The following is a 26,592-nucleotide window of genomic DNA, read 5'->3' on the forward strand; positions in this document are numbered from 1 at the left end:
CCCCCTTCCCACACACACACACACACACACACACACACACACACACATTTTTGGGGGTGCGACATTTTTTGTCGGCTTCTGTGACGTCACAGACGGGGTTTGCCTTATTTGGGTGACGGGGCGGGGCTTTCGCCGGCGGGGCGGGGCGTGTGGAGCCGCTGTGCGGCGGCGGCGGCGGACTGGCGTCAACTTTTGGAGCGACCCCCCCAGAAGTGACGCAACTCGCCTCGCGACCATCTGCGGCTGTTTTAAGACAAACCAAAGGGCGAAAAAAGAAGACCCCCCCCCCCTCCCAAACTAAAAAGGACAAGGCGGAGGGGGAACCTTTTGCTGCTTTTTTCTTCTTCTTCTCTTGGGAACATTTGCCTTCCTTCCTTCTTTCTTTCTTTCTTTTTTTTTTTGTTTGCTTGACGAGACTCGCCATGGCCGCGCTGTCAGTCGCCTTGTTGGCGCTCTTGGGATTGGTCGCCGCTTCTGCCGCGCAGGTAACAAGATGACCAGAACGAGATCAATTAGCATTTTATTACAAACCGTTTCGATTAGAAAGTCAAAGCGGATGAGGGACTGCCGTGGGGGGGGGGGGGGGGTGTTTCTTGCACGTTTGACACCCTTAAAAGCGGCCAGTGTGTGAGATGTTGACACTCACACACACACAGGGGCGCACACTGCACACTTTGTCCCCTTATATAACCTCCAAAATACTCTTTTTTTTTCCGCGAGTGAGCAGCGGCAGCCACACGCGCCAGCGTTCACTCATCCTGGAAGTAACTCAAATAGATAGAAAGCTATCTCGCTAATAGATACAGTAATAATAATAACTCATTTCATTTCTAAGTGGCTTTCAAAACCCTCAAGGACACTTTACGGTCACAGGATATTTTTTCTGCGGGTGAGCAGCGGCGTTCACTCAACCCGGAAGTAACTCAAATAGATAGATGGCTAATAGCTAGCTAGATAGTCAGATGATCTAATAGATACCTAGCTACATACCTAGCTAGCTGGCCAGACAGCTACTGGATAGCGAGCTAGATAGCCGGATAGCAAGATAAATAAGTGAAGAGAGGAAAAGAGTCAAGAGAAAAAAAAGCGAAATGAAAAACAAAGCATTCATTGGGCGTGCGCCTTATACAACGGGAAAGACGCTAATCGCAATTTGTTATGATATTATTGACGATATTGACCATTGAATGTGTTGTCAATCAAGCCCTTCTTTTTGTCTTGCAGGGCGACGAAGGGCATCGACAAGGTGAGTTTCAACGTCAAAAAAAGACGACTTGCATCTCTGATTTTTGTTCAAAAACAGCCCGCGGGTTCCTTTCAGAAACTGGCGCGTGTGGCTGCCGCTGCTCACCCAAAGAAAAAAACTTGTCATGTGACTATAAAGTGACCTTGAGAGTATTGAAAGGCGCTTAGAAATCACATGTATTATTATTATAGGTATTAGCTATCTATTTGCTCGCTAATAGCTGTCTATTTGCTAGCTATTAGCTATCTCGTCACTAGCTAATAGCTATCTATTCGCTAGCTAATAGCTATCTATTTGCTAGCTAATAGCTATTTATTCACTCGCTTGTTAGGCGCATGTGCTGCCGCTGCTCACCCACAGAAAAAAACTGATCCCGTGACTGTAAAATGACCTTGAGAGTTTTGAAAGGTGCTTAGAAATCAAATGGATTATGATTATACGTGACGTCTGTGCGCTACGTCATCGATGGACGCGGTGAGGCAAAAAGTGTCTTGAATGGTGCTTGGCGTCCGTCTGTCCGTCCTGGCAGGAAGTGTCAATTCCACCTCTGGCTTGTCCACATCTGGTCTCCAAATGAGGAGTTGAGCCTGGACACGCCCCCCCCCCCCAAGCCCCACCCCCTTCCCCTCGCCCCAAACCCGCTTCCGCTCACACTTGACCTCTCTCCCCTCACTTCCTGTTTGTTTGGCCAATTGAATTGCTGGCGTGGGCTGCTTTCAGAATCAGAATCAGAATCAGAATCATCTTTATTGCCAAGTATGTAGAACACACAAGGAATTTGTTTCCGGTAGAACACGCTACGCTGCACTAGTATCGTTGTCAAAAAAAAACTGCTAAGTGGCACTATACAGTTCCATTTTGGCTACTGTTGAAAGAGTTCAAAGAGTTCAAAGAGTTAATGGCTTGGGGGAAGAAGCTGTTTAAATGTCTGCTGGATTTGGTGCGCATGGATCGGTAGCGCCTGCCTGATTTCAAGGGCGCTAACGACGCCAGGCTGTCATCAATACCGTTACTTGATTGACATACCGGGCAGCCAATCAGGTGACAACGTTTAATTCGTGATGGGAATTGCGGCTCTTTTGGCTCCTAAATGGCTCTTTCTGTTTATTTATTTGTTGCGTAAATTAATTAACGACCAAAAAAAGTCATGTATAATTATGTGAAAATTACTCATGTAAAAAATATACTATATCAAATATTTTTATTCTTATGGTTTAATTTATATGTGCACAGAGTAGTGATGGGAATTCCGTCTCTTATCACAGAGCCGCTTCTTTTGGATCAGCTCACAAAAAAATCCGGCTCTTTTGGCTCCCAAATGGCTCCTTCTCAGTTTTTTTTTTTTTTTTTTTTTTTTGTTTAAATTATTTAACCACCAAACAATCATGTAAAATGATGTGAAAAACGAATTAGTCATGTAAAAAAATACAATATATCAAATATTAGTAATTACAGTGATGGGAAATGCGGCTCTGTTCAGAGAGCCGCTTCTTTTGGCTCGGCTCACTAAAATAATCCGACTCTTTTGGCTCCCAATTGGCTCCTCAGTTTTTTTTTTTTTTTGCTTAAATTAATTAACGACCATAAATCATGTAAAATGATGTGAAAAACAAATTACTCATGTAAAAAGATAAACTCTATCAAATATTTGTATTGATATGGCTTGTTTTATATGTGCACATATGCTAACGGATGCTAACTTTGACTTTCCCTGTGGTTCTGATGATTAGCTGTCACTCAATTGCCCTTTCATATTGATAATGCTATCATACCAACTGGTAAAAAATATAGTACAGTAAAGTCTGGTTATATCGATATCGGATATATCGATAGTCCCGGTTATATCGATACTGTTTCTATGCACGCGCGGAGATAATTACACGCAAACAGGGTCGGATATATCGATAGTCCCGGTTATATCGATATTTTTTCGGACTCCCTTGAATATCGATATAACGAGACTTTACTGTAGTTGAATAATAGTAACAGCATAATGTGATAACATTTGTCCACCTGTCTACCCTAATCCCCCTTTTGCTCACTGCTGCGTGTGTCTGTAATCCTCCCCTCCCTCCTCTACCACGGATATCGACCAATCACATGCGGCTTTAACCGACGACCGGGGGCGGGGAATAGAGGACAAAAATAGTCTGCTCCCATTTCGGCTCCTTGTTACGAAGCGGCTCTCTTGGTTCACTTCAGACATCCGTCTCTAAGAACCGGCTCGTTTGCGCACGACACATCAGTAAACGGAATCACCGCGCATGCGCAAATAACGACGCTAACCGCTAAAGGTTGGCAGGACGGCACAAGTGCGTCGGTGTCTTTCAGCTTGCAACCTTTTTCAACCTTTTTGTCGATTTGAGTGACTTCCGGGTTGAGTGAACGCTGGCGCGTGTGGCTGCCGCTACTCACCCAAATAAAAACCGATCCTGTGACTGTAAAGTGACCTTGAGAGTTTTGAAAGGCGCTTGGAAATCAAATGGATGATTATAGCTCGCAAATATAGACAGAGAGACAAATGAATAAAGAAGTCCTTTTCAAATGTGAAGTCCCTAATAATGAGTGAATGAATGCGATAGTGGTTTACGTGGGCTCATCGGAAATTTGAGCGAGCATCCTGGCATTTGACGTGCTTGATTTGCTTTGGCCGGCAAGATTGCAAGACTTCCACACCTGCGATGTTAAAATCCCATCCCTAGAACTAACTAATATTTGATATTGTGTATTTTTTGCACATGAGTAATTCGTTTTTCACATAATGATACATGATTTTTGGTAGTTAATTAATTTAAGCACCAAACACGGACGAGCCGTTTGGGAGCCAAAAGAGCCGGCTCTCTGAAAAGAGCCGGAATTCCCATCACTAGAACTAACTAATATTTGATACCGTGTATTTTTAAATGAGTAATACGGTTTTCACATAATTTTACATGATTTTTGGTCGTTATTAATTTAAGCAACAGAAAAACAAACCGAGGAGCCATTTGCGAGCCAAAAGAGCCGGACCTTTCGAGTGAGCTGAACCAAAAGAACCGTCTCACTAGAACTCACTAGAACTAACAAATATTTGATATAGTGTATTTTTTACATGAGTAATTCGTTTTTCACATAAGGTTACATGATTTTTGGTATTCAATTAATTTAAGCACCAAAAAGAACCACACTGAAGAGCCAGATCTTTTTAGTGAGCCGAGCCAAAAGAAGCGGCTCTCGGAAAAGAGCCGCAATTCCCATCACTATTGGACACCTGTGATGTCAGGGCTTAGCCAGCTAGCTGTCTAGAAAGAGAGCTCTCTAGCTAGCTTGATAGATGAGCATGGATTCGCACAAGTTTGATTTGCTTCGGCGGGCCAAATAAAATGAGACGGCGGTCCGGATTTGGCCCCCGGGCCTTGAGTCGGACACCGACCGGTGCCTCAAGTCCGTAACGGCGGGCGCTTTGTTTTTGTTTTTGATTTTTGCGTTTTGCGTTGCAGGTGCGCTAACGCGGCGCCTGAAGGAATACGGGCTGGTCACCCCGTTCAGCACGGACGCCCACGGCCGCTTCCTGTCTCACCTGCTGTCGGCCAATCGCAAAGAGCGAGCCAGGAGGGCGGCGCCGTCGGCCCCCCCGCCGCCGTCGGATCGGCTCTTCTTCAACGTCAGCGCCTTCGGCGAGGAGTTCCATCTGCGCCTGCGGCCCAACCGGCGGCTGGTGGCCCCGGGGGCCACGGCGGAATGGGCGGGGCCCGCCGGCGCCGCCAGGATAAGCCCGCTGGAGACGGACTGCGCCTTTGTGGGCGACGTCGCCGACGTCCCCGGGGCCTCGGTGGCCGTCAACAACTGCGACGGCCTGGTAGGTGCGCGGGTCCGCTCTGCTAATTGGACTCCTTTCAACTTTAGCCATAAACCGCAAGGTTAAAACAACCCGTCGATCAGGCTCCGCAAATAACCCGCGCGAGCCGTCTGTATAATTTGAAGCAAGGCAACCGGCTATCAATGAGGTTTCTAGGGTGTCTGCTTGCATCTGTTGCAATATCACAACTTTTAAGATGGACAAGCCAGAGCTCATTGAGACACTTTATGCACAAAGCTATCTTTATTATAAAGTACCGTTTATTTATTTAATTACGATCCAAGAGCGCATTTATTAGACACGAAATAAGATCTATTTTGTGTAGTTTTAAGTCTTAGAAAAAGTTGAAAATGTTGTTTGATGGGGACCTGGGAACGGATTATTCTCATTTTAATGGTTTCCTATGGGAAATAAATGTTTGGGACACACACTTTTCGCCTGACGCGCTCTGTGTGGGAACCCATTAGGTTGGTAAGCCAAGGCCTCACTCTACTTTTTAACCTGCTTTTCCTGTAAGCAAAATACGAGAAGAATGACAGAGAAAGTGAGTGAGAGAGATAGACATAAATAGCAGCCAGCCCCTCCCCCTCCCCCGCCTGTACTTGTTTTGTGGGTCACGTGACCGGCCGGCCGACCGAGGCAGGCAGCACATGGCTGCAAAAAAGGGGAAAAAAATGATAAGAGCAAACAAGCGAGGAATGCCAGCGAGGGCCAGCTTCTTCTTTTTCTTCTTCTTCTTCTTCTTCTTCCCACTTGGGCCTCCTTGGGCCTTCCCGTCCTCCTCAAACGATGAAAAACTTTCTTCAGCCCTCATCCCTACTTGATGTCGGACGTTTCCTCATCCGAGAAGCTTGGTCAGCGAACCGACGCTTTTCGGATGAGGAGCGAAACGTCTGAAAAAAAAGAACACGTGACGGCTGAAGAAAGCTTTTCCTCAAATGGACCAGCGAGAGCTTCCGCAGCCGTCCTCCTCAAAGTTCACGCCGGCAAATTAACTGCAGACAAACGGACGGAACTTTGCAAGCGGATCTCCTTCGCGCTGATCGGGCTAACTCGTTAGCAAAGCAGCCTGTGCGCAAAATTGACTCGCTGTGGGAAAAAAGGAGGAAAAACGGTGATGGGAATTCTGGCTCTTTTCAGAGAGCCAATTCTTTTGGCTCGGCTCACTAAAAAGATTCGGCTCTTTTGGCTCCCAAATGGCTCCTGGTTTTATTTTTTTGTTGCTTGAATTAATTTACTACAAAAAATCATGTATCATTATGTGAAAATGAATTACTTGTGTAAAAATATACACGATATCAAATATTGTAATAGTTATAATGATGGGAATTCTGGCTCTTTTCAAGGAGCCGGTTCGTTTGGCTCGGCTCACTAAAATGATCGGCTCTTTTGGCTCCCGAATGGCTCCTCTGTTTGTTGTTTTTTTTGGTGCTTAAATGAACGAAAAATCATGTAAAATTATGGGGAAAATGAAGTAGTCATTTAAAAAACACATATGACATAACTGGACATAATTTTTTCTTTCATAGGGCTTGCTTTCTATGTGTTAGTGAATGCTAACTTTGACTTTCCCTGTGGTTACTCTGGTCTGATGATCAGCTGTCACTCATTTGTTTTTCATATTCATAATTATATCATACCAACTACTAAAAAATATCATCATTGAATAATTTGACATGATTTTTGGTAGTTATTTAATTTAAGCAACACAAAAAACTGGGGAGCCATTTGGGAGCCAAGAGAGCCGGATCTTTTTAGTGAGCCGAGTCAAAAGAAGCGGCTCTCTGAAAAGAGCCGCAATTCCCATCACTACTCTGTGCACATATAAATCACGCCATATAAATACAAATATTTGATATAGTGTATTTTTTTTACACGAGTAATTAGATTTTCACATCATTTTACATGATTAATTTAATAAAAAAAACACACAAAAACTGAGGAGCCATTTGTGCGCCAAAAGAGCCGGATGTTGTTAGTGAGCCGAGCCAAAAGAATCGGCTCTCCGAAAAGAGCCGATATTCCCATCGCTACTGGCTACTGCCGCCGTGGCAACGGCAGGTGTTTGCCCCCCCCCCCCCCCCCCCCTCGTTGGCCGACTTTAAAAGCGGCGTGTTCTCGGGCCGGGCCAGCCAGACAGCGCCGGCCCGCCAACGACAACAGGCGGCATTGAGCCCAAACGCCCCCCCCCCCGCCGCCGCTGCAAAGAAGCTCTGAGAGAGCCGCTCTTGGAGGAGGGGGGGGGGGGGGCACAGTGGCACCTTTCACCCGCCATGTTGCTCAAAGGCGTGTTTGCTTGGCTGGCACAAAACGCCGGTTGGCCTTGGTCATCATGAGCTGCCATCTTCTTGCCGAGAGCGCCGCGCGTCCCGCTGCGTTTCCCAAAATAGCCAAGCAAAACAAGAGCCAGGCAGCAAACGCTAATAAACGCTTTCAAAACTCTCAAGGACACTTTACAGTCACAGGATCAATTTTTCTGTGGGTGAGCAGCGGCAGCCACACGCGCCAGCGTTCACTCAACCCGAATGTAACGCACGCATAATCTTAATATGATAATAAGCAGATAGCTATTCCCTATATATTAGCTATCCAACTAGCTAGGTAACTATCGATTAGTTATCTATTATCTAGCTAGCTAACTTTCTATCTATTATTAACAATAATACATTTTATTTCAATAATAATAATAATAATAATACATGTCATTTCTACGTGCCTTTCGGCAGCCACACACACTAGCGTTCACTCAACCACTCATAGAAAGCTAACTAACCAGCTAATAGATAGCTAATACCTAGCTTGCTCGCCAGCCAGATATCTAATTAATGAAATGTATTATTATTATTATTATTATTATTATTATTATTATTATTATCATAATAGATAGCTCGCAAGATAGCTAGCGAGCCAGCTACATAGCTAATAGATAGCCAATAGCTAGCTCATTGGCAGTGGGGGGCTATTTTCTCTTTTCTTTCTGCCATTTGTTAGCTCGGTGCTAACACTTTGCGTTTGTCGTGCGGTGCAGGCCGGCATGATCCGGACGGACCGGGACGAGTATTTCATCGAACCTCTGGAAAAGGGCAACCAGGACCTGGAGGAGCATGGAAGAGTCCATGTGGTCTACCGCAGGTCAGCCGTGCTGCCCGGGGCGCCGCCGTCGGACGCCGCGCCAGGTAGGGGGCAGGCCCAGAAACGGCGGCAGTCACTCAAATAGATAGAAAGCTAGCTACCTAGCTAATAGATACAATAATAATAATAATAATAATAATAATAATAATCCATTTTATTTCGAAGCATCTTTCAAAACTCTCAAGGAACTTGATACAGTCACAGGATACAGTCGCTAATAGATAGCTAAACGATAGCTAGCTAGACAGCTAATAGATAGCAAATAAATAGTTAGGTCATAGTGAGACGAGCAGAATGGGAGTCGTTCCCACAGGACCCTTCTCAAAGCTGCTTTTCCTCCTTTTTCTTCCGGGGTCGTGACCTTTGGCGGGTGGGGCGGGGATGGCGCTCTTTTTTCCCTTTTTTTTCGCCGCCCACGACATTGAAGCGTTTGTTGCCGAGAACCGGATGCGGGTCACTGGAGTGGTCTGACCTCCCCGAAAAGGAAACGCAGCTTGCGTTTTCTGCCCCCGCCCACCCCAAAAGTGCCGTTGGCGCCCCGTCGTCCATGAATGCGGCCTTAAGTTCGCTGCAGCGGCGGCAACAAAGCCCCCGCTTGTGCCGCCTGGCAGGGCCCAACAAACCCCCGGGTGACTTGCTTCGCCTTCAAACGAGGGGGGGGGGGGGGGGGGGCATTGCCGGAAGCCCTTCCGTTCGACGCAAGGCCGGAGAAGGCCTCACGTGAAGGCCCACGCCTTCACGCGTATCTCAAAAGCAGATTAGCTGGGATGCTACGAGAAAAGAGCTTTTGTGCTTGATTGGCGAGCAGGCCAATTGATTACTACCCAGCTGGCTATCTAGCTAGCTACCTAGCTGGCTGTCAAACTAGCTACCTGGCTGGCTGTCTCGCTAGCTACCTAGCTGGCTATCTAGCTAGCTACCGAGCTGGCTAGCTCGCTAGCTACCTAGCTGGCTATCTTACTAGCTACCTAGCTGGCTAGCTCGCTAGCTACCCAGCTGGCTATCTAGCTAGCTACCTAGCTGGCTGTCTCGCTAGCTACCTAGCTGGCTGTCAAACTAGCTACCTGGCTGGCTGTCTCGCTAGCTACCTAGCTGGCTAGCTCGCTAGCTACCTAGCTGGCTATCTTACTAGCTACCTAGCTGCCTATCTCACTAGCTACCTAGCTGGCGAGCTCGCTAGCTACCTAGCTGGCTATCTTACTAGCTACCTAGCTGCCTATCTCGCTAGCTACCTAGCTGGCTATCTCGCTAGCTATCTAGCTGGCTATCTACCTAGCTGGCTAGCTCGCTAGCTACCTAGCTGGCTATCTACCTAGCTGGCTGTCTCGCTAGCTACCTAGCTGGCTATCTAGCCAGCCTCCTAGCTGACTATTTAGCAAGCTACCTAGCTGGTCATTTAGCTAGCTACCTAGCTGGCTGTCTCGCTAGCTACCTAGCTGGCTATCTTACTAGCTACCTAGCTGCCTATCTCGTTAGCTACCTAGCTGGCTATCTAGCTAGCTACCTAGCTGGCTAGCTCGCTAGCTACCGAGCTGGCTGTCACACGAGCTACCTAGCTTGCTGTCTTGCTAGCTACCTAGCTGACTATCTAGCTAGCTACCTAGCTGGCTAGCTCGCTAGCTACCTAGTTGGCTATCTTACTAGCTACCTAGCTGCCTATCTCGCTAGCTACCTAGCTGGCTATCTAGCCAGCTTCCTAGCTGACTATTTAGCAAGCTACCTAGCTGGCCATTTAGCTAGCTACCTAGCTGGCTATCTATGTCCTATCTATTAGCTATCTGGTTGGCTGGTTAGTTAATAATTATACGGCTACCTTGCTCGCTGTCTATCTAATAATAATGATAATGCATTTCATTTCTAAGCGCCTTTCAAAACTCTCAAGGTCACTTTAAAGTCACAGGACAAGTTAAATAGCTAGCTAGCTACCGTAGCTAGCTAGCCAGATAGCTATATGGGTAATTGATAGATAGCCAGCTAGATAGCTAATAGATAGCTGATAATAATATTCACTATCTATTGGCTATCTATTAGCTAATAGATAGATAGTAGACGTGCACATTCCACCATGACGTCCCTGATCCACTGCTGAAAAGGACGCTTTGATCTCTTCTCTTTCATCTAGAACTGCTTCATGTCACAAAGAGTGTACAGCAAGTGCTGAAGAATGTATGACTCATTGTGTTGTCATATTATTTATATAATAATAATCAATCATCATCAATCATCATCATAATATTAATAACAATAATAATAATAATAATCCATTTCATTTCTAAGCGCCTTTCAAAACAATTTTTTTTCTGCGGGTGAGCAACGGCAGCCACACGCGCCAGCGTTCACTCAACCCGGAATAACTCAAACAGATAGAACGTTAGCTAGCTAGCTAATAGGTAACTAATAGCTAGCTACATAGATAGCTAATGGATAACAACATTAGCCAGCATTCACTCAACCCGGAATAACTCAAATAGATAGAAAGTTAGCTAGCTAGCTAGCTAGCTAGATAGATAGATAGATAGATAGATAGATAGATAGATAGATAGATAGATAGATAGATAGATAGATAGATAGATAGATAGATAGATAGATAGATAGCAACATGAGCCAGCGTTCACTCAAACCAGAATAACTCCAATAGATAGAAAGCTATCTAGCTAATAGATAACTCATACATAGCTAGCTAGCTAGCTAGCTAGCTAAATAGCTAATAGATAGCAAATAGATAGGTAGCGAGCTAGATAGCCAGCTAGATATGTATGATATGTATTTGTTATTTAGTTCTTTTGTTGTTTTGACTTTTGTTTATGTAGACATTAGTAAAACAAATTGTGCCAGGTCTATTCCCTAATTTAAATTACATTAAATTAAATTTTCTGTAATACCGAACAATAGCTATCTAGCTGGCTAGCTATTAGCTCTCTATTGGCTTGCTAGCTTGCTTTTTACCTCTTTGTCTTACTATTCTATTTGAGTTACTTCCGGGTTGAGCGAAGCTGGTGCGTGTGGCTGCCGCTGCTCACCCACGGAAAAAAAAACGTATAAATCATGCCATGTAAATACAAATAGAAATATTTGATATAGTGTATTTTTTACACGAGTAACTTTACATGATTTTTGATAATTAATTAATTTAAGCAACAAAAAAACCAACACACTGAGACTTGGGAGCCATAAGAGCCGGATCTTTTTCGTGAGCTGAGCCAAAGGACCCAGTCTCTGAAAAGAGTCGGAGTTAAAATATAAATAAAAATATTAGTCTACTTTTTTTACAAGAGTAATTCGTTTTTCACATAATTATACATGATTTTTGGTAGTTAATTAATTTAAGCAACAAAAAACAAACTGAGGAGGAGCCATTTGGCAGCCATAAGAGCCGGATCTTTTTAGTGAGCCGAGCCAAAAGATCCGACGTCTGAAAAGAGCTGAATTTTTTAGTGACCCGAGAATTACATGAGTAATTCGTTTTTCACATCATTATACGTGATTTTTGGTAGTTAATTAATATAAGCAAAAAAAAAAACAACGAAGAGCCATTTAGGAGCCAAAAAGCCGAATCATTTTAGTGAGAACCGAAAAGAACTGTCTCTCTGAAAACAGTCGGAGTTCCCATATGAATAAAAATATTTCATATTGTGTATTTTTTACATGAGTAATTGATTTTTCCACATAATTTTACATGATTTTTGGTAGTTAATTAATTTAAGCAAAAAAAAAAAAAAAAAACCAGGCGCCATTTAGGAACCAACAGAGCCGAATCTTTTTAGCGAGCCAGCCCAAAAGAACCGCCTCTCTAAAAAGAACCGGAGTTCCCATATCAATAAAAATATTTGATATAGTGTATTTTTTTACATGAGTAATTCGTTTTTCAAATAATTATACATGATTTTTGGGAGTTAATTAATTTAAGCAACAAAAAAAAAACCAAAGAGAAGCCATTTAGGAACCAAAAGAGCCGAATCTTTTTGGCGAGCCAGGCCAAAAGAACCGTCTCTCTGAAAACAGCCGGAGTTCCCATATCAATAAAAATATTTGACATAGTGTATTTTTTACATGAGTAATTCGTTTTTCAAATAATTATACATGATTTTTGGGAGTTAATTAATTTAAGCAACAAAAAAACCAAAGAGGAGCCATTTGGGAGCCAAAAAGAGCTGCATCCTTTTAGTGATCCGATCCAAGAGAAGCGGCTCTCTGAAAAGAGCCGAATTTCCATCACTAGCGAGCACACTGGCGCTCTTGAAGCGCCGCTGTCCTTTGAAGTGGTCTGTTTACTCTTGGGGGCGGCGGCGACGGCGGCGAGGGGGCCAATCGGGGGAGTGCACAAGAATGCCAGTGTCACCTCCGAAGCGGCGCGGGGCAGGAATGCTGCCCACAACCCTCGACCTGCGGAAGATCGGCCGCCAACGCCGCTGTTGATTTGAGCTGGCCTCCATCGGCCTCCCAAAGACAACAAAAGTTATAATGAAAGTCACCGAGCTGGCTATCTATTTGCTATCTATTAGCTAGCTACCTAGCTAGCTATCCTGGCTATCTATTTGCTATCTATTAGCCTGCTACCGAGCTGGCTATGTATTTGCTATCCATTTGCTATATATTAGCTCGCTACCCAGATGGCTATGTATTTGCTATCTTCTTCTTTTCCTTTTGGCTTTTCTCTTCAAGGGGTCGCCACAGCGAATCCGTGTCCTCCATCTTCCGAGGTTTGATTCGTATTTTTGTTTTGGCCAAGCTTTTACGTCGGATCTATTTGCTATATATTTGCTATCTAGCGTGCTACCTAGCTAGCTATGCATTTGCTATACATTTGCTATCTATTAGACAGACACCTAGCTGGCTACATATTTGCTATTATTAGCTAGCTACCTAGCTGTTTATCCATTTGCTATCCATTTGCTATCTATTAGCTAGCTGCCTATCTGGCTATCTAATTGCTATCTGTTAGCTAGCTACTTAGCTGGTTATCTATTTGCTATGCATTGGCTATCTAGTAGCTAGCTACCCAGCTGGCTATCTACTTACTATCCATGTGTATCTATCTATTTGTTATCTAGCTAGCTACCTAGGTAACGATCTATTTGCTATCCATTTGCTATCTATTAGTTAGCTACCCAGCTGGCTATCTACTTGCTATTCATTTGCTATCTATTTGCTATTGGGATAGGTAGCTGGCTGGCTGGCTAGTGGCTATATGGCTATCTGGCTAGTTAGCTAAGTGCCTAGCTTGCTAGCTATTAGTTATCTGTTAGCTTGCTAGCTAGCTAGCTTTCTATCTATTTGAGTTACTTCTGGATTGAGTGAAAACTGGCGCATGTGGCTGCCGCTGCTCACCCACAGAAAAACTGATCCTGTGACTGTAAAGTGACCTTGAGAGTTTTGAAAATGAAATGTCTTATTATGATTATGATTATGATAAAAAAATGAAAGTGAAAAGGGCCTGTGCTGGGATCTCCATGAGTTGCGCGTGTGACGTGCGTCGTTGCGCCTCTCGGGGTCAATCGCGAGACCGAAGGTGGGCCACCAAGTGGTGGCTTGGCCCAAAACTGGCTGTGAACGAAAGTGGGCCGCGTTTTTATTTTTGGGCTCCTCTTTTAAGACGCAGCGTTGCCAGATGTTCCCCAGACTTTGGATACGCTTGCCAGGCAGCTCAACCACACGGTGCAGCAGCAACGTCGGCGCCGCCGCGACGCCGGGGACAACGACTACAACATCGAAGTCCTGCTGGGGGCGGACGACTCGGTGGTTCGATTCCACGGGAAGGAACACGTCCAGAATTACCTCCTCACGCTCATGAATATCGTAAGTGCGACTTTTCTATCACCGATGCGGCGTCAAATGCTGTCATGTCTCCCATCTGCTCCTGGCGGGGATTCCTTTTGCTTGCACGTTTGTTTGAATCGAGCGCGCGTGGCTGCCGCTGCTCACCCACAGAAAAAACGATCCTGTGACTGTCAAGTGACCTTGAGCGCTTAGAAATGAAACGGATTATTCTTAATATTATTATAAATGTGCCACTCAGGTGAACGAGATCTACCACGACGAGTCGCTGGGGGTCCACATCAACGTGGTCCTGGTCCGGATGATCATGCTGGGCTACGCCAAGGTGAGCCCGTTCGCCTTGTTTGGGACCCGACCGACATCTTGACGGATTCCGCCGAGCGAGTGACGGGTTGGTCCCGCCCGCGGGGGGCGCCTGACCACGCCCCTTCCTCGCCGGAGTCGAGCCATTTCTGGGCCTTCTGATGTTTTTAAAGTCCCGTCCCAGCTTCGCAGTGATGTGTCGTTGGCGAACGAGCCGGTTCTTAGAGCCGGATCGCTGAAGTGAACCAAGAGAGCCGCTTCCTAACAAGGAGCCGGAAATGGGAGCCGACCTTTTTTGTCCTCTATTCCCCGCTCTCAGTCCAAAAAAAAAAACAGAGGAGCCATTTGGAAGCCATAGGAGCCGGATATTTTGAGTGGGCCGAGCCAAAAGAACTGGCTTTCTGAAAAGAGCCACAATTCCCATCACTACTCCGCTCAACCGCACAAAAAAATCCAGTAACTGTAAAGAGTTTTGAAAGGCGCTTAGAAATGAAATGGATTATTATAATATCCTTGAGAGTTTTGAAAGGTGCTTAGAAATTAAATGTATTATTATTATTATTATTATTATTATTATTATTATTATCGGTGCACATATAAATCAAGCCATATAAATAAAAATATTTGATATAGTGTATTTTTTTTTACCTGAATAATTTGTTTTTCACACAAATTGACCTGATTTTTGGTCTTTAATTAATTTAGGCAACAACAAAAAAAAAAACACAAACAAGCTGAGGAGCCATTTGGGAGCAAAAGAGCCAGATCTTTTTAGTGAGCTGAGCCAAAAGAACCTTGTCTTTTTGAAAAGAGCCGCAATTCCAATCTCTCGTGTCAACGTGAGTGATGTGTTGTTCGCGAACGAAGCGGCTCTTATAGTGAACGACTGGAGCCGACTTATAATAGGGAGCCATACACATTTAAAAAATGATATATTGTGCATTCTTTGACATTAGAAATTCGTTTTACATGTAATTTGACATTATTTTGGGGAATAAATTAATAAAAAAAACTGAAGAGCCATTTGGGAGCCGAATGAGTTGAAATTCCCATCACGAGTCAACATGTGTCCCCCCCCCACCCCCCCCTCACCCCTGTCCGGTCAGTCGGTCAGCCTGATCGAAAGAGGCAACCCGTCCCGCAGCTTGGAAAACGTTTGCCGCTGGGCTTTCGGCCAGCAGAAGGGCGACGCCGAGCACGCCGAGCACCACGACCACGCCATCTTCCTCACTCGCCAAGGCTTCGGCCCCACGGGGATGCAAGGTGAGCCCGGCTGGAGTTGCGTCCTTGTAACCCCGCCCCCTTGTATTTATTTCCGCCCCCCCCCCGTTCCCTCCAGGTTACGCCCCCGTGACGGGAATGTGCCACCCGGTTCGGAGTTGCACCCTCAACCACGAAGACGGCTTCTCTTCCGCCTTTGTGGTGGCTCACGAGACGGGCCACGTGTAAGTCCCGTCGGCTTCATGCCGCTCTCTAATCCACCAAACACCCGCGTTGAAGGTCACTCTCGAGGTCACTTCACCGTCACTGCTAGATGTTTTTTGGTGGGTGAAGTAACTCAAATAGATAGAAAGCTAGCTAGCCACTACGTAGCTAATAGATAGCTAGCCAGACAGCTCGCGAGATAGCGAGACAGCTAATGGATATCTAGCTAGGTAGCTAGCGAGATAGCCACACAGCTAGCCAAATAGGTAATAGATAGCAAATAGCTAGCTACGTAGCATATCAGCAAAATTGATAACAACGGCAGTTTAGCGTCGGTGTAAGCTCTCAGTGGTACAGTAGTGGTCCATCCATCGATGAAAAGGTTTCTTCAGCCGTCATCTGTACGAATTTGAAGAAGTACAGATGACGGCTGAAGAAACCTTTTCATCAACGGCAGTTTAAGGCAAGAAAAAAAAAACACTACAAATAGCCTATAGATAGCAAATTATTATTTTATTTTATTTTATTTTATTTTATTTTATTTTATTTTATTTTATTTTATTTTATTATTGTCGAGCTAGCTATCTATTAACTATATGGCTAGCTATCTAGGGAGCTAGCTTTCTATCTATTTGAGTTACTCCCTGTTAGCTATATAGCTGTGTTGTCATCTATCTATCTATCTATCTATCTATCTATCTATCTATCTATCTATCTATCTATCTATCTATCTATCTATCTATCTATCTATCTAGCTAGCTAGCTAGCTAGCTAGCTATGTATTGGCTCTCTCTTAGCTAGCTAGCTTGCTTTCTATCTATTTGATTTACTTCCGGGTTGAGTGAACGCTGGCGCGTGTGGCTGCCGCTGCTCACCCACAGAAAAACTGATCCTGTGACTATAAAGTATACTTGAGAGTTTTGAAAGGCGCTTGTAAATTAAATGTATTATTATTATTATTAAATCGCCAGCTAGCTAGCAAATAGATAGCAAATAGCTAGCTAGCTAGGTAGCCAGCTTCTAGAAGGCGGGGCTTTTGGAGCAGATGGATGCGCCGAGCCCTCGCCAGCCTTCCAAGAGGGATCCGATACTGGCGAGGGTGGCAATTGTGTGGCCAGATCCGGTTGGGTTTTTGCTAGCTGGGCTGTGGCGTTTGCGGCCAGGTTGGGGATGGAGCACGACGGCCAAGGCAACCGCTGCGGCGACGAGACGGCCATGGGCAGCGTCATGGCCCCCCTGGTGCAGGCGGCCTTCCACCGCTACCACTGGTCCATGTGTAGCGGGCAGGAGCTCAAGCGCTACATCCAGTAAGTGGGGGGTTGGGGGGGAGGGGTCGCAAAATGGCTTCCGCGACGCCCACCCTCCCTTTTTTCGCAGCACGTACGACTGCCTGCTGGACGACCCCTTCAAGCAGGACTGGCCGAAGGTTCCAGACCTGCCAGGGATCAACTACTCCATGGACGAGCAGTGCCGCTTTGACTTTGGCGTGGGCTACAGGGTCTGCACCTCGGTGAGTGGCGCCTTTGATTCCATTGGAAACGGAGAGGACTCCGGCTTCTGGATACTAGGATGTTTTAGGGGGACCTATTAAGTCCAAAATATGTTGGATGGGGACCTGGGAACGGATTATTCTCATTCCAATGGTTTCTTATGGGAAATAAATGTTTGGAAGAGGAATTTTTCGCCTTACACACACTTTCTGGGGAGCAATTAAGTTCGGACACTGAGGTATCACTGTATTTTGTGTACTTTTAAGGCTTATTTAGTCAAAAATGATATTTTATGGGGACCTGGGAACGGATTATTCTCGTTCTAATGGTTTTTTATGGGAAATAAATGTTCGGCAGGCAAACTTTTCGCCTTAGTCTAAAAATATCGCCATTATTTACACATAAACATTTGGACTTTACATCACATCAATGAAATAAAACGTCTGCAATAAAATCGTACAAACTTTGCTGCTGTGAAATGTAAATGTGTCCACTGCGAGACTAATGAAGGCATATCTAATCTAATCTAAACTAATCCAATCCAATCCAATCCAAAGCACTTTTCCTGCTTTCCGCTCCGAAATGGAAGTTTTGATCTTCGTCCTTTTGATCTTTTCCTTGCTAAACAGGACAAGTCGATTGTCGCCGTCTTCTCAGTCAAATGAAAGTGAAAGAACAAAGCACGGCAAGTAAAACCTGTCGCGGAAGTGACAACAACCCACCGTAAATGTCAAGAAAAATAAGGCACAGCCACCTGCTGGCCAACTATGGGATAGCAGTCATAGACAAAGGGATCAGCAACATTTACACTGCCAGTGTCTGAAACTCCTGAGAAAAAGTTAGCGGACACCAGGGCAGACAACGGTGAAAAGTTGCCTGCCTGGCCAGAAAGTTGCCTGCCCCATTTTTACCAACTTGAAACGCATTTTTTTTTTTTTTTTTTTTGAAGGATGTAGCTAGCACAAATGCTCCCTCGCTTAATTGATGGTAAATATCCCTTGCGGATGATTTTGCTCCAGTTCGCTCGATAGCCAGCCAGACAGCTAACAGATAGCTTAAACAGATTCATGACATAAATAATCATATATAATAATACATTTCATTTTTAAGCACCTTTCAAAACCCTCAAGGACACTTTACAGTCACAAGATATTTTTTCTGTCGGTGAGCAGCGGCAGCCACACGCGCCAGCCCCCGCGCAACCCGGAAGCAACTCAAATAGACAGAAAGCTAGCCAACAGATAGCCACCCGGGCGGAGACGTTTTGCAAGTTGTACGCCCGACGTAAAAGTTGCACGCCCCGGGTGTCCGGTCAGACGTGATTTCAGACACTTGTGTCCTCCCCGGCGTGACTTTTGACCTTTGAGCCTCCCCCAGTTCCGCAGCTTCGACCCGTGCAAGCAGCTGTGGTGCAGCCACCCCGACAACCCCTACTTCTGCAAGACCAAGAAGGGCCCGCCGCTGGACGGCACCGAATGCGGGCCCGGCAAAGTAAGTCCCCCGTCGCTCGCTCGCTCGGCGCCGCTCGCCGTCGCTCGCCGCACCTTGACCGCCGGGCGTCTTTGCGGCAGTGGTGCTACAAGGGCCACTGCATGTGGCGCAACCCCGGCCAGGCCCGGCAAGACGGCGCCTGGGGCCCCTGGACCAAAGCGGGTTCCTGCTCGCGCTCCTGCGGGACGGGCGTCCGCCTGCGAAGGCGCCAGTGCGACCGCCCGGCGTAAGCGCCGCCGCCGTCGACCGGCTTCGCTTGGAGCGAACCGGCCCAAAGAACGCCCTCCTCCCTCCACCGCAGCCCCATCAACGGCGGCCGCGATTGCCCCGGCGTCAATTTCCAGTATCAGCTCTGCAACGCGGGCGACTGCCCCGAGCCCTCGGAGGACTTTCGGGCGCAGCAGTGCCACCTGCGCGACGCCCACTTTGAGTTCCAAGGCGCCAAGCACCGCTGGCTGCCCTACGAACATCCGGACGGTGAGTCGACGGGCTTTGTGAGGCGTTACGTGCGTCGCGTCCGACTGAGCCCCCGCTACCCTCCGCAGCCACCAGGAGGTGCCACCTGTACTGCCGCTCCAAGGAAACGGGCGAGGTGGCGTCCATGAAGCAGCTAGCGCACGACGGCACGCTTTGCTCCTACGGGGACGCCCACAGCGTCTGCATCCGCGGCGAGTGCGCGGTCAGTGCCGCCGTTTGTCTGCAGATCCCACCTTGACGCCCGGTTTGACGCCCGGTTTGACGCCCGGTTTCTCCAGAAAGTGGGCTGCGACGGGGAAATGGGCTCCAGCAAAGCGGAGGACAAATGCGGCGTCTGCGGAGGCGACAACTCCCACTGCCGCACCGTCAAGGGGACCTTCACCCGGACCCCCAAGAAAAACGGTGAGCGCCCCCCAAACCCCTGCGCTTTTATCATCATAATCATAATCATAATCATAATGATAATACATTTCATTTCTAAGTGCCTTTCAAAACTCTTGAGGACACTTTACAGTCGGGATATTATTCCCGTCCCCCAAAGCAAAAGAAATCATCTGGGTTGCCAGATGATTCTTTTGCTTTGGGGCCAATTTGCATCTTAAAAAACAACCGCCCCCCATTTCAAGCTCAGATAACTCCAACCCATATAACTTCGTTCTTTTTTTTTCGATGAAAGAATACAGTTTAAGGTTTTCTAACGCTGTGTTGAATGGTTATGTACTCCTAAAACACAACATTCTGTGAGTCCTGGAATTCAAGTGACAATGCCAAAAACCCTGGCACTGGAGGAAATGATGTTTTATGGGGACCTGGGAACAGATCATTCCCATTTTAATGGTTTCCTATGGGAAATAAATGTTTGGAAGACTAACTTTTCGCCTTACACACACTTTCTGGGAACCAATTAAGTTTGTAAGATGAGGTATCACTGTATTTTGTGTAGTTTTAAGGCTTATTTAGTCAGAAATAATGTTTTATGGGGACCTGGGAATGGATTATTCTCATTTTAATGGTTTCTTATGGGAAATAAATGTTCGGCAGTTGAACTTTTTGCCTTACACACATTTTCTGGGAACCATTTAAGTTTGTGAGCTGAGGTATCACTGCGGGTCCTGCAATTCAAGTGACAATGCCAAAAACCCTGGCACTGGAGGAAATGATGTTTTATGGGGACCTGGGAACGGATTATTCTCATTTTAATGGTTTCCTATGGGAAATAAATGTTTGGAAGACTAACTTTTCGCCTTACACACACTTTCTGGGAACCAATTAAGTTTGTAAGATGAGGTATCACTGTATTTTGTGTAGTTTTAAGGCTTATTTAGTCAAAAATGAAGTTTTATGGGGACCTGGGAATGGATTATTCTCATTTTAATGGTTTCTTATGGGAAATAAATGTTCAGCAGTTGAACTTTTTGCCTTACACACATTTTCTGGGAACCATTTAAGTTTGTGAGCTGAGGTATCACTGCGGGTCCTGCAATTGGAGTGAAAATGACAAAAACCCTGGCACTGTGGCGGTCACATTTTCCCCTCATGACTTTGTTTTCTTCCGAAAGGGCGAACCAGAGGGGGCTTCTCCTTGCCCAAAGGAGCTCGCAATGTCTTTTTAAACGAGACCGAAGAGTTTAGCAATGTCTTGGGTGAGTCTCGGGGGGGTCCCGGGGGGGTTGCTGGACATCCCCGCCGTCCTTTGCTGCCCACCGGTAGACTCGACGTCTCTGTCGTAGCTGGCTTTTCATCTGCCGCGGGTTCCTCCACGGTTCCTCCACTGATGAAAAGCTCTCGTCTTCTCCTCTCCTCTCCTCTCCTGGGTGGGCTTTGTCGAGCAAAGTGTCCAGGATGTCCCCTTCCCCCTCGTCCCCCCTTAAGCCGTCGCTTCCGTCCGTCTCACTCGTCTGTCCTTTGTCTTTTGCTTCCGCCAAAGGCCTCCTAAAGATGTTTGCGGTTCCATCAGGAGCCCGACACCTCCTGGTCCAGGAAGGCCAGACGCCCCCTCAAATTCTTGGTAAGTGTGATGGCGCGCAAACAAATCGTTTTGAGGTGGGCGGGGCCGGAACGCCCCCCTCGCCCGAGCCGTCATCACCCTTCCCGTCCCCCCAAAAGAAATCATCTGGGTTGCCAGATGGATGATTCTTTTGCTTTGGGGCCAATTTGCATCTTAAAGGACAACCGACGGCATTTTTTTCTTTCCTAAGTGACATGCGAAAAACCTTTGACAGCATCTAAAATAGCCAAAAGACGCAGGCTGATATTTTGAGTCAAAGGCAAAACACCAATCAGAATGACTTCAAGTGGCCCAAAACTGCCACAAAATAACACCGGAAGTGGGCAGGTTCGGAAACAGTCCCGCCCCCTCGTTCGTGATGTCACGCCAGGATACTCCTTCACAAACTGCCTTGCTCCAGAATCAAAACAATGGCTTCCGAGAGTTCAGATTCAGAAAAAGGCGATTGCTCTCTTTCACCAAGTGAGCTCTCAGTTAGCATGCAGTGTGACTACATGCATCAAACTTGCTAACTCCTGTTAGCTTCCTCGTTCGCCTCCGCTGGTGCTCGACTGCTCTGGCCTGTTGGAAATGGACTGCTTTGTCCGCTGGGAATTTGTGTCAACTTACACCTTTATTGAATATATAGCTAATAGCTAGATAGCTATTAGCCAGTGAATAGATAGCTATTAGCTAACAAATAGACAGCTATTATCTACGCAACTTGTCCGGAGGAGTCGGTTGTCCTTTAAACGAGCCGATTTTCTGACCGTCGATGTCGCCGGCTCACGCGTCGCTTTGCGCCGCTTTCTTCCGAACTTTAAAAAAAGCAGCAAGAAGCATCGGCGGAGGGAATCGCCAGCTGGCCTTCTTCCACTTTTTTTTTGACTTGTAATACCGGCGTTGGTCACCAGATGGCAGACACGCCCCATTAAGACTGTTGCAAATTCTCATGGCCGGGTGTGGGCCACCCTCGCCCTCCCTCGCGTGGGGCTTACTTTTGGTGACCCGATGACAAACGGGCGTTTGTCGCTGCAGCCATCAAGAACCAGGCGACCGGTCATTACATCCTCAACGGAAAAGGGGAGGAGCTCAAGTCCAGGAGCTTCATCCATTCCGCCGTCGAGTGGCACTACAGCGTCGAGGGCGACGTGGAGACGCTGCGCGCCGACGGGCCGTTGCGCGACCCCATCCTGGTTCTGGTAAGGAGGCGGGCTGGGGGGCGGGGCTTGACCCGGCCGGGTTTCAACGCGCCCTTTGCCCTTTGCCCTCCAGATGGTCCCCAAGGACAACGAAACGCGCGCCACCCTGAGCTACAAGTACGTGATCCACGAAGACTCGGTGCCCGTCAACACCAACGACGTCCTCCAGGAGGACGCGTACGAGTGGGCGCTCAAGAGTTGGTCTCCCTGCTCCAAGGCCTGCGCCGGAGGTCAGCGACCAATCGCCGTTTGACAGCCACGGGAGATAAGAATAAGAAGAAGAATCATCCATTTCATTCATTTTCAAAACTCTCAGGAAGTAACTCAAATAGATAGAAAGCTAACTAGTTAGCTGATAGATAGCTAATAATAGTAATCCATTTAATTTCTCAGCGCCTTTCAAAACTCTCAAGTTCACTTTCCAGTCGCTGGATCAGTTTTTCTGTGGGTGAGCAGCGGCAGCCACAGGCGCCAGCATTCACTCAACCAAGAAGTAACTCAAATAGATAGAAAGCTAACTAGCTAGCTGATAGATAGCTAATAATAATAATAATCCATTTCATTTATAAGCGTCTTTCAAAACTCTCAGAAAGTAACTCAAATAGATAGAAAGCTAACTAGCTAGCTGATAGAGATGTTTTCTCAGGCTACCAGTACACCAAGTACGGCTGCCGCAAGAAAGGCGACACCAAGATGGTCCAGCGGGGCTTCTGCGACGCGGGCAGGAAGCCCAAACCCATTCGCCGCATGTGCAACCTGCAGGACTGCGCGCAAGCCCAGTGAGTGCGGGGTCAACGGGGTCAGGGGTCAACGGGGCTGACCTCGTGTTTGACCTTTGGGACCTTCTCCTGGCAGGTGGATCTCGGAGGAGTGGGAGCACTGCACGCGCTCGTGCGGCAGTTTGGGCTTCCAGGTGCGGGCGGTGCGCTGCGTCCCGCCCCCCCGCCAGGGCCCCGCCCCCTCCGAGCGCAACCCCGCGCACGCCAAAAACTGCGCCGGCGAGCGGCCCGAAACGCGCCGACCCTGCAACCGCGTCGCCTGCCCCTCGCATTGGAGGACGGGGGCTTGGTCCCAGGTAAGGAATCGTCCTCGCTGTCCCCCGAAAAAAAGCCAGCGGGATAGTCAATAGATGTAGCTAGCTAGTTAGCTAGCTAGCTAGCGAGCCAGCCGGATAGCTAATAGATAGAAAATAGCTAGCAAATGACAATAATCATAATAATAATCCATTTCATTTCTAAGGGCCTTTCAAAACTCTCAATGTCACTTTACAGTCACCGGATCAGTTTTTCTGTGGGTGAGCAGTGGCGGCCACAAGCGCCAGCGCCAGCATTCACTCAACCCGGAAGTAACTCAAATAGATAGATAGATAGATAGCCAATTGTTAGCCAACAGATACCTAGCTAGATAGTCAGCCAGCCAGCTAGATAGTGAATAGATGTAGCTAGCTACATAGCTAGCGAGCCAACCAGGTTGCTAATATATAGCAAATAGCTAGCAAATAATAATAATAATAATAATAATAATAATAATAATAATAATAATAATAATAATAATAATAATAATAATAATAATAATAATCCATTTCATTTGTAAGCGCCTTCCAAAACTTTCAAGGTCACTTTACAGTCACAGGATCAGTTTTTCGACTGCAATCTAATCTAATGGTGGTCCTGGGTGGTCCGACCTACTAAAAAGTAGGAGTAGAAAGGAGTCCCCGCCTGTTTTGGCTCAAAGAAACGAAGGAATATGTTGAGTTGCGTCTCAAGTGGGACACGGCAAAAGGCTATCTAGCTAACGATTGGCTAGCGAGCTATCTTTCTATCTATTTGAGTTACTTCGGGGTTGAGTGAACACTAGCGCGTATGACTGCCGTTGCTTACCCACAGAAAACAATTATCCTGTGACTGTAAAGTGACCTTGAGAGTTTTGAAAGGCGCTTAGAAATTAAATTTATCATTATTATTATTAATATTATTCTAAAAACAGTTTTGATCTCCCCCCCAAAAAACAAGAAAGCTGAACAAAGAAACTGAGGAGCCATTTGGGAGCCAAAAGAGCCAGATCATTTTAATGAGGCGAGCCAAAAGCACCGGCTCTCTGAAAAGAGCCGCAATTCCCATCACGACAGTGTAGACAGGTACAGTGGACAAATGTGATCACATGATGCTCTTATTGTTATTAAATGATTCTATTTTTGACTAGTTGGTACGAGAGCATTATTAATATGAAAAGCAAATGAGTGACAGCTGATCATCAGACCAGAGTCACCACAGGGAAAGTCAAAGTTAGCATTCGCTAACTCTGTGCACATAGAAATCATGCAATAAAAATAAAAATATTTTATATAGTGTATTTTTTTTACATGAGTAATTAGTCTTTCACATCATTGTACATGATTTTTGGTAGTTAATTAATTTAAGCAACAAAAAAACAACAACTTAGGAGCCATTTGGGAGCCAAAAGAGACGGATCTTTTTAGTGAGCCTCGCCAAAAGAACTGGCCCTCTGAAAAGAGCCGCAAGTCCCATCACTACTCTGTGCACATATAAATCAAGCCATATAAATACAAATATTTGATGTAGTGTATTCTTTTTACACGAGTAATTCGTTTTTCAAATTATTTTACACGATTTTTGGTGGTTAATAAAGGAAAAAAAAAGAAAACAACAACTTAGGAGCCATTTGGGAGCCAATAGAGCCAGATCTTTTAGTGAGCCGGCCATAACAACCGGCTCTCTGAAAAGAGCTGCAATTCCCATCACTCACTGTCAATGTGAGTGATGCGTTGTTTGCGAACGAACCGGCTCTTGGAAGTGAACGGCTGTAGCCAAGTCCTCATAGGGGGCCATATAAATGTTAAAAAAATGATATATTGTCCATTGTTTGACATTAGAAATTGCTTTTTCATATAATGTAACCTTTTGACCAAGACAATGTCCACGTCTTTGCTTAGTGCTCCGTCAGCTGCGGCGAAGGGACGGAGAGGCGCCTGGTCAGCTGCCGGACGGGAGAGCAGTGCGGCGGCGACAAGCCCGAGAACGTTCGCGTCTGCCGGCCCGGACTCTGCCACGGTGAGGACCCCCTTCCTGATCCGACCTCCTGACCCCTGCCGCTCTCTTTCATCCTCTTATAATAATCATAAGAATTATAATTCATCACATGATTTTTTTTTCTGTTTGGTGAGCAGAGGCAGCCACACGCGCCAGCGTTCACTCAACCCAGAAGTAACTCAAATAGATAGAAAGCTAGCTAGATAGCCAATCATTAGCCAAAAGATACATAGATAGTCAGCAAGCTAGATAATGAATTGATGTAGCTAGCTACATAGCTAGCTAGCCAGCCAGCCAAATATCTAATAGATTGCAAATAGCTAGCAAATGATAATAATAATAATAATAATAATAATAATAATAAATAATGCATTTCATTTCTAAGCGCCTTTCAAAACTCTCAATGTCACTTTACAGTCACAGTTTAAGTTTTTTTTCTGTGGGTGAGCAGCGGCAGCCACATGCGCCAGCGTTCACTCAACCCTTAAGTAACTCAAATAGATAGATATTAGCTAGCGAATAGATAGATGTTAGCTAGTGAATACATAACTACTAACTGACGAATAGATAGCTACTAGCTAGTGAAGAGATAGCAAATAGCTAGCGAATAGTAGCTATTAGCTAGCAAATAATTAGCTGTTGTGCGTTTCCAGACGAGTCCTGCCTCGGAGACAAGTCCATCTTCTGCCAAATGGAGGTCCTGGCCCGCTACTGCTCCATCCCCGGCTACCACAAACTCTGCTGCGAGTCGTGCGGCAAGCGGGCCGACGCCGGCGACGGCGGCGTTGGCGGCGGCGGTCTTTTCTCGCCGCACGAGGAGCACGTCCGCTTCGGCTCCGCTTCGCAGTTGCTGGAGACGCTGATGGCTAACGTCACGCGCCATCGAGGGCCAAAGGTCAACGGGCCGCCGCGCCCAAGCAAGCCGCCCAAAAACACCGGCAAGCCGCAAAACGGCGGCGGGCGGAGAAGAGCGCCGATCAAAACGACGGCGCCGCCCCGCAGGAAGCCGAGGGACGCGCGGGCGGCGAGATGAAAGCGCCGCCTCGTTTTTATCAAAGACGCAAACAAAGAGGTGCTGGTCCACTTGAATTCAAATGACTCCGCTGTCACACGTTGAGAGCCAGTCGGCGTTTCAACAAGGATTTCAAGGCTGCCTTCAAGGCTCTTTTTTTCTCC

General features: G+C 46.4%; 1 protein-coding gene across 4 annotated transcripts; it reads left to right on the forward strand.

The window, feature by feature from the left end:
• The first annotated feature begins 181 nt into the window (after positions 1-181).
• On the forward strand, positions 182-26,592 carry adamts3 (ADAM metallopeptidase with thrombospondin type 1 motif, 3). Of its 4 annotated transcripts, XM_088995351.1 has the most exons (23): positions 182-485; positions 1,225-1,246; positions 4,726-5,084; positions 8,113-8,260; positions 13,810-14,012; positions 14,233-14,316; positions 15,401-15,557; positions 15,634-15,739; positions 16,883-17,026; positions 17,097-17,229; positions 18,587-18,700; positions 18,781-18,926; positions 19,002-19,177; positions 19,246-19,379; positions 19,456-19,579; positions 20,737-20,820; positions 21,105-21,185; positions 22,203-22,366; positions 22,440-22,596; positions 23,013-23,145; positions 23,222-23,441; positions 25,320-25,437; positions 26,070-26,592. In XM_088995351.1, exons 1-23 carry the CDS (start codon positions 423-425, stop codon positions 26,447-26,449), a joined length of 3,450 nt encoding a protein of 1,149 aa, XP_088851477.1. In that variant the 5' UTR covers positions 182-422; the 3' UTR covers positions 26,450-26,592. The 4 variants fall into 4 exon arrangements, with proteins under 4 accessions (XP_088851477.1, XP_088851478.1, XP_088851480.1 ...); XM_088995352.1 differs by lacking the exon at positions 21,105-21,185; XM_088995353.1 differs by lacking the exon at positions 20,737-20,820 and having other exon boundaries at positions 184-485.

This window comes from Hippocampus bargibanti, linkage group LG04, assembly GCF_051943395.1.
Source record: "Hippocampus bargibanti isolate YZ-2025 linkage group LG04, ASM5194339v1, whole genome shotgun sequence".
NCBI lineage: Eukaryota > Metazoa > Chordata > Actinopteri > Syngnathiformes > Syngnathidae > Hippocampus > Hippocampus bargibanti.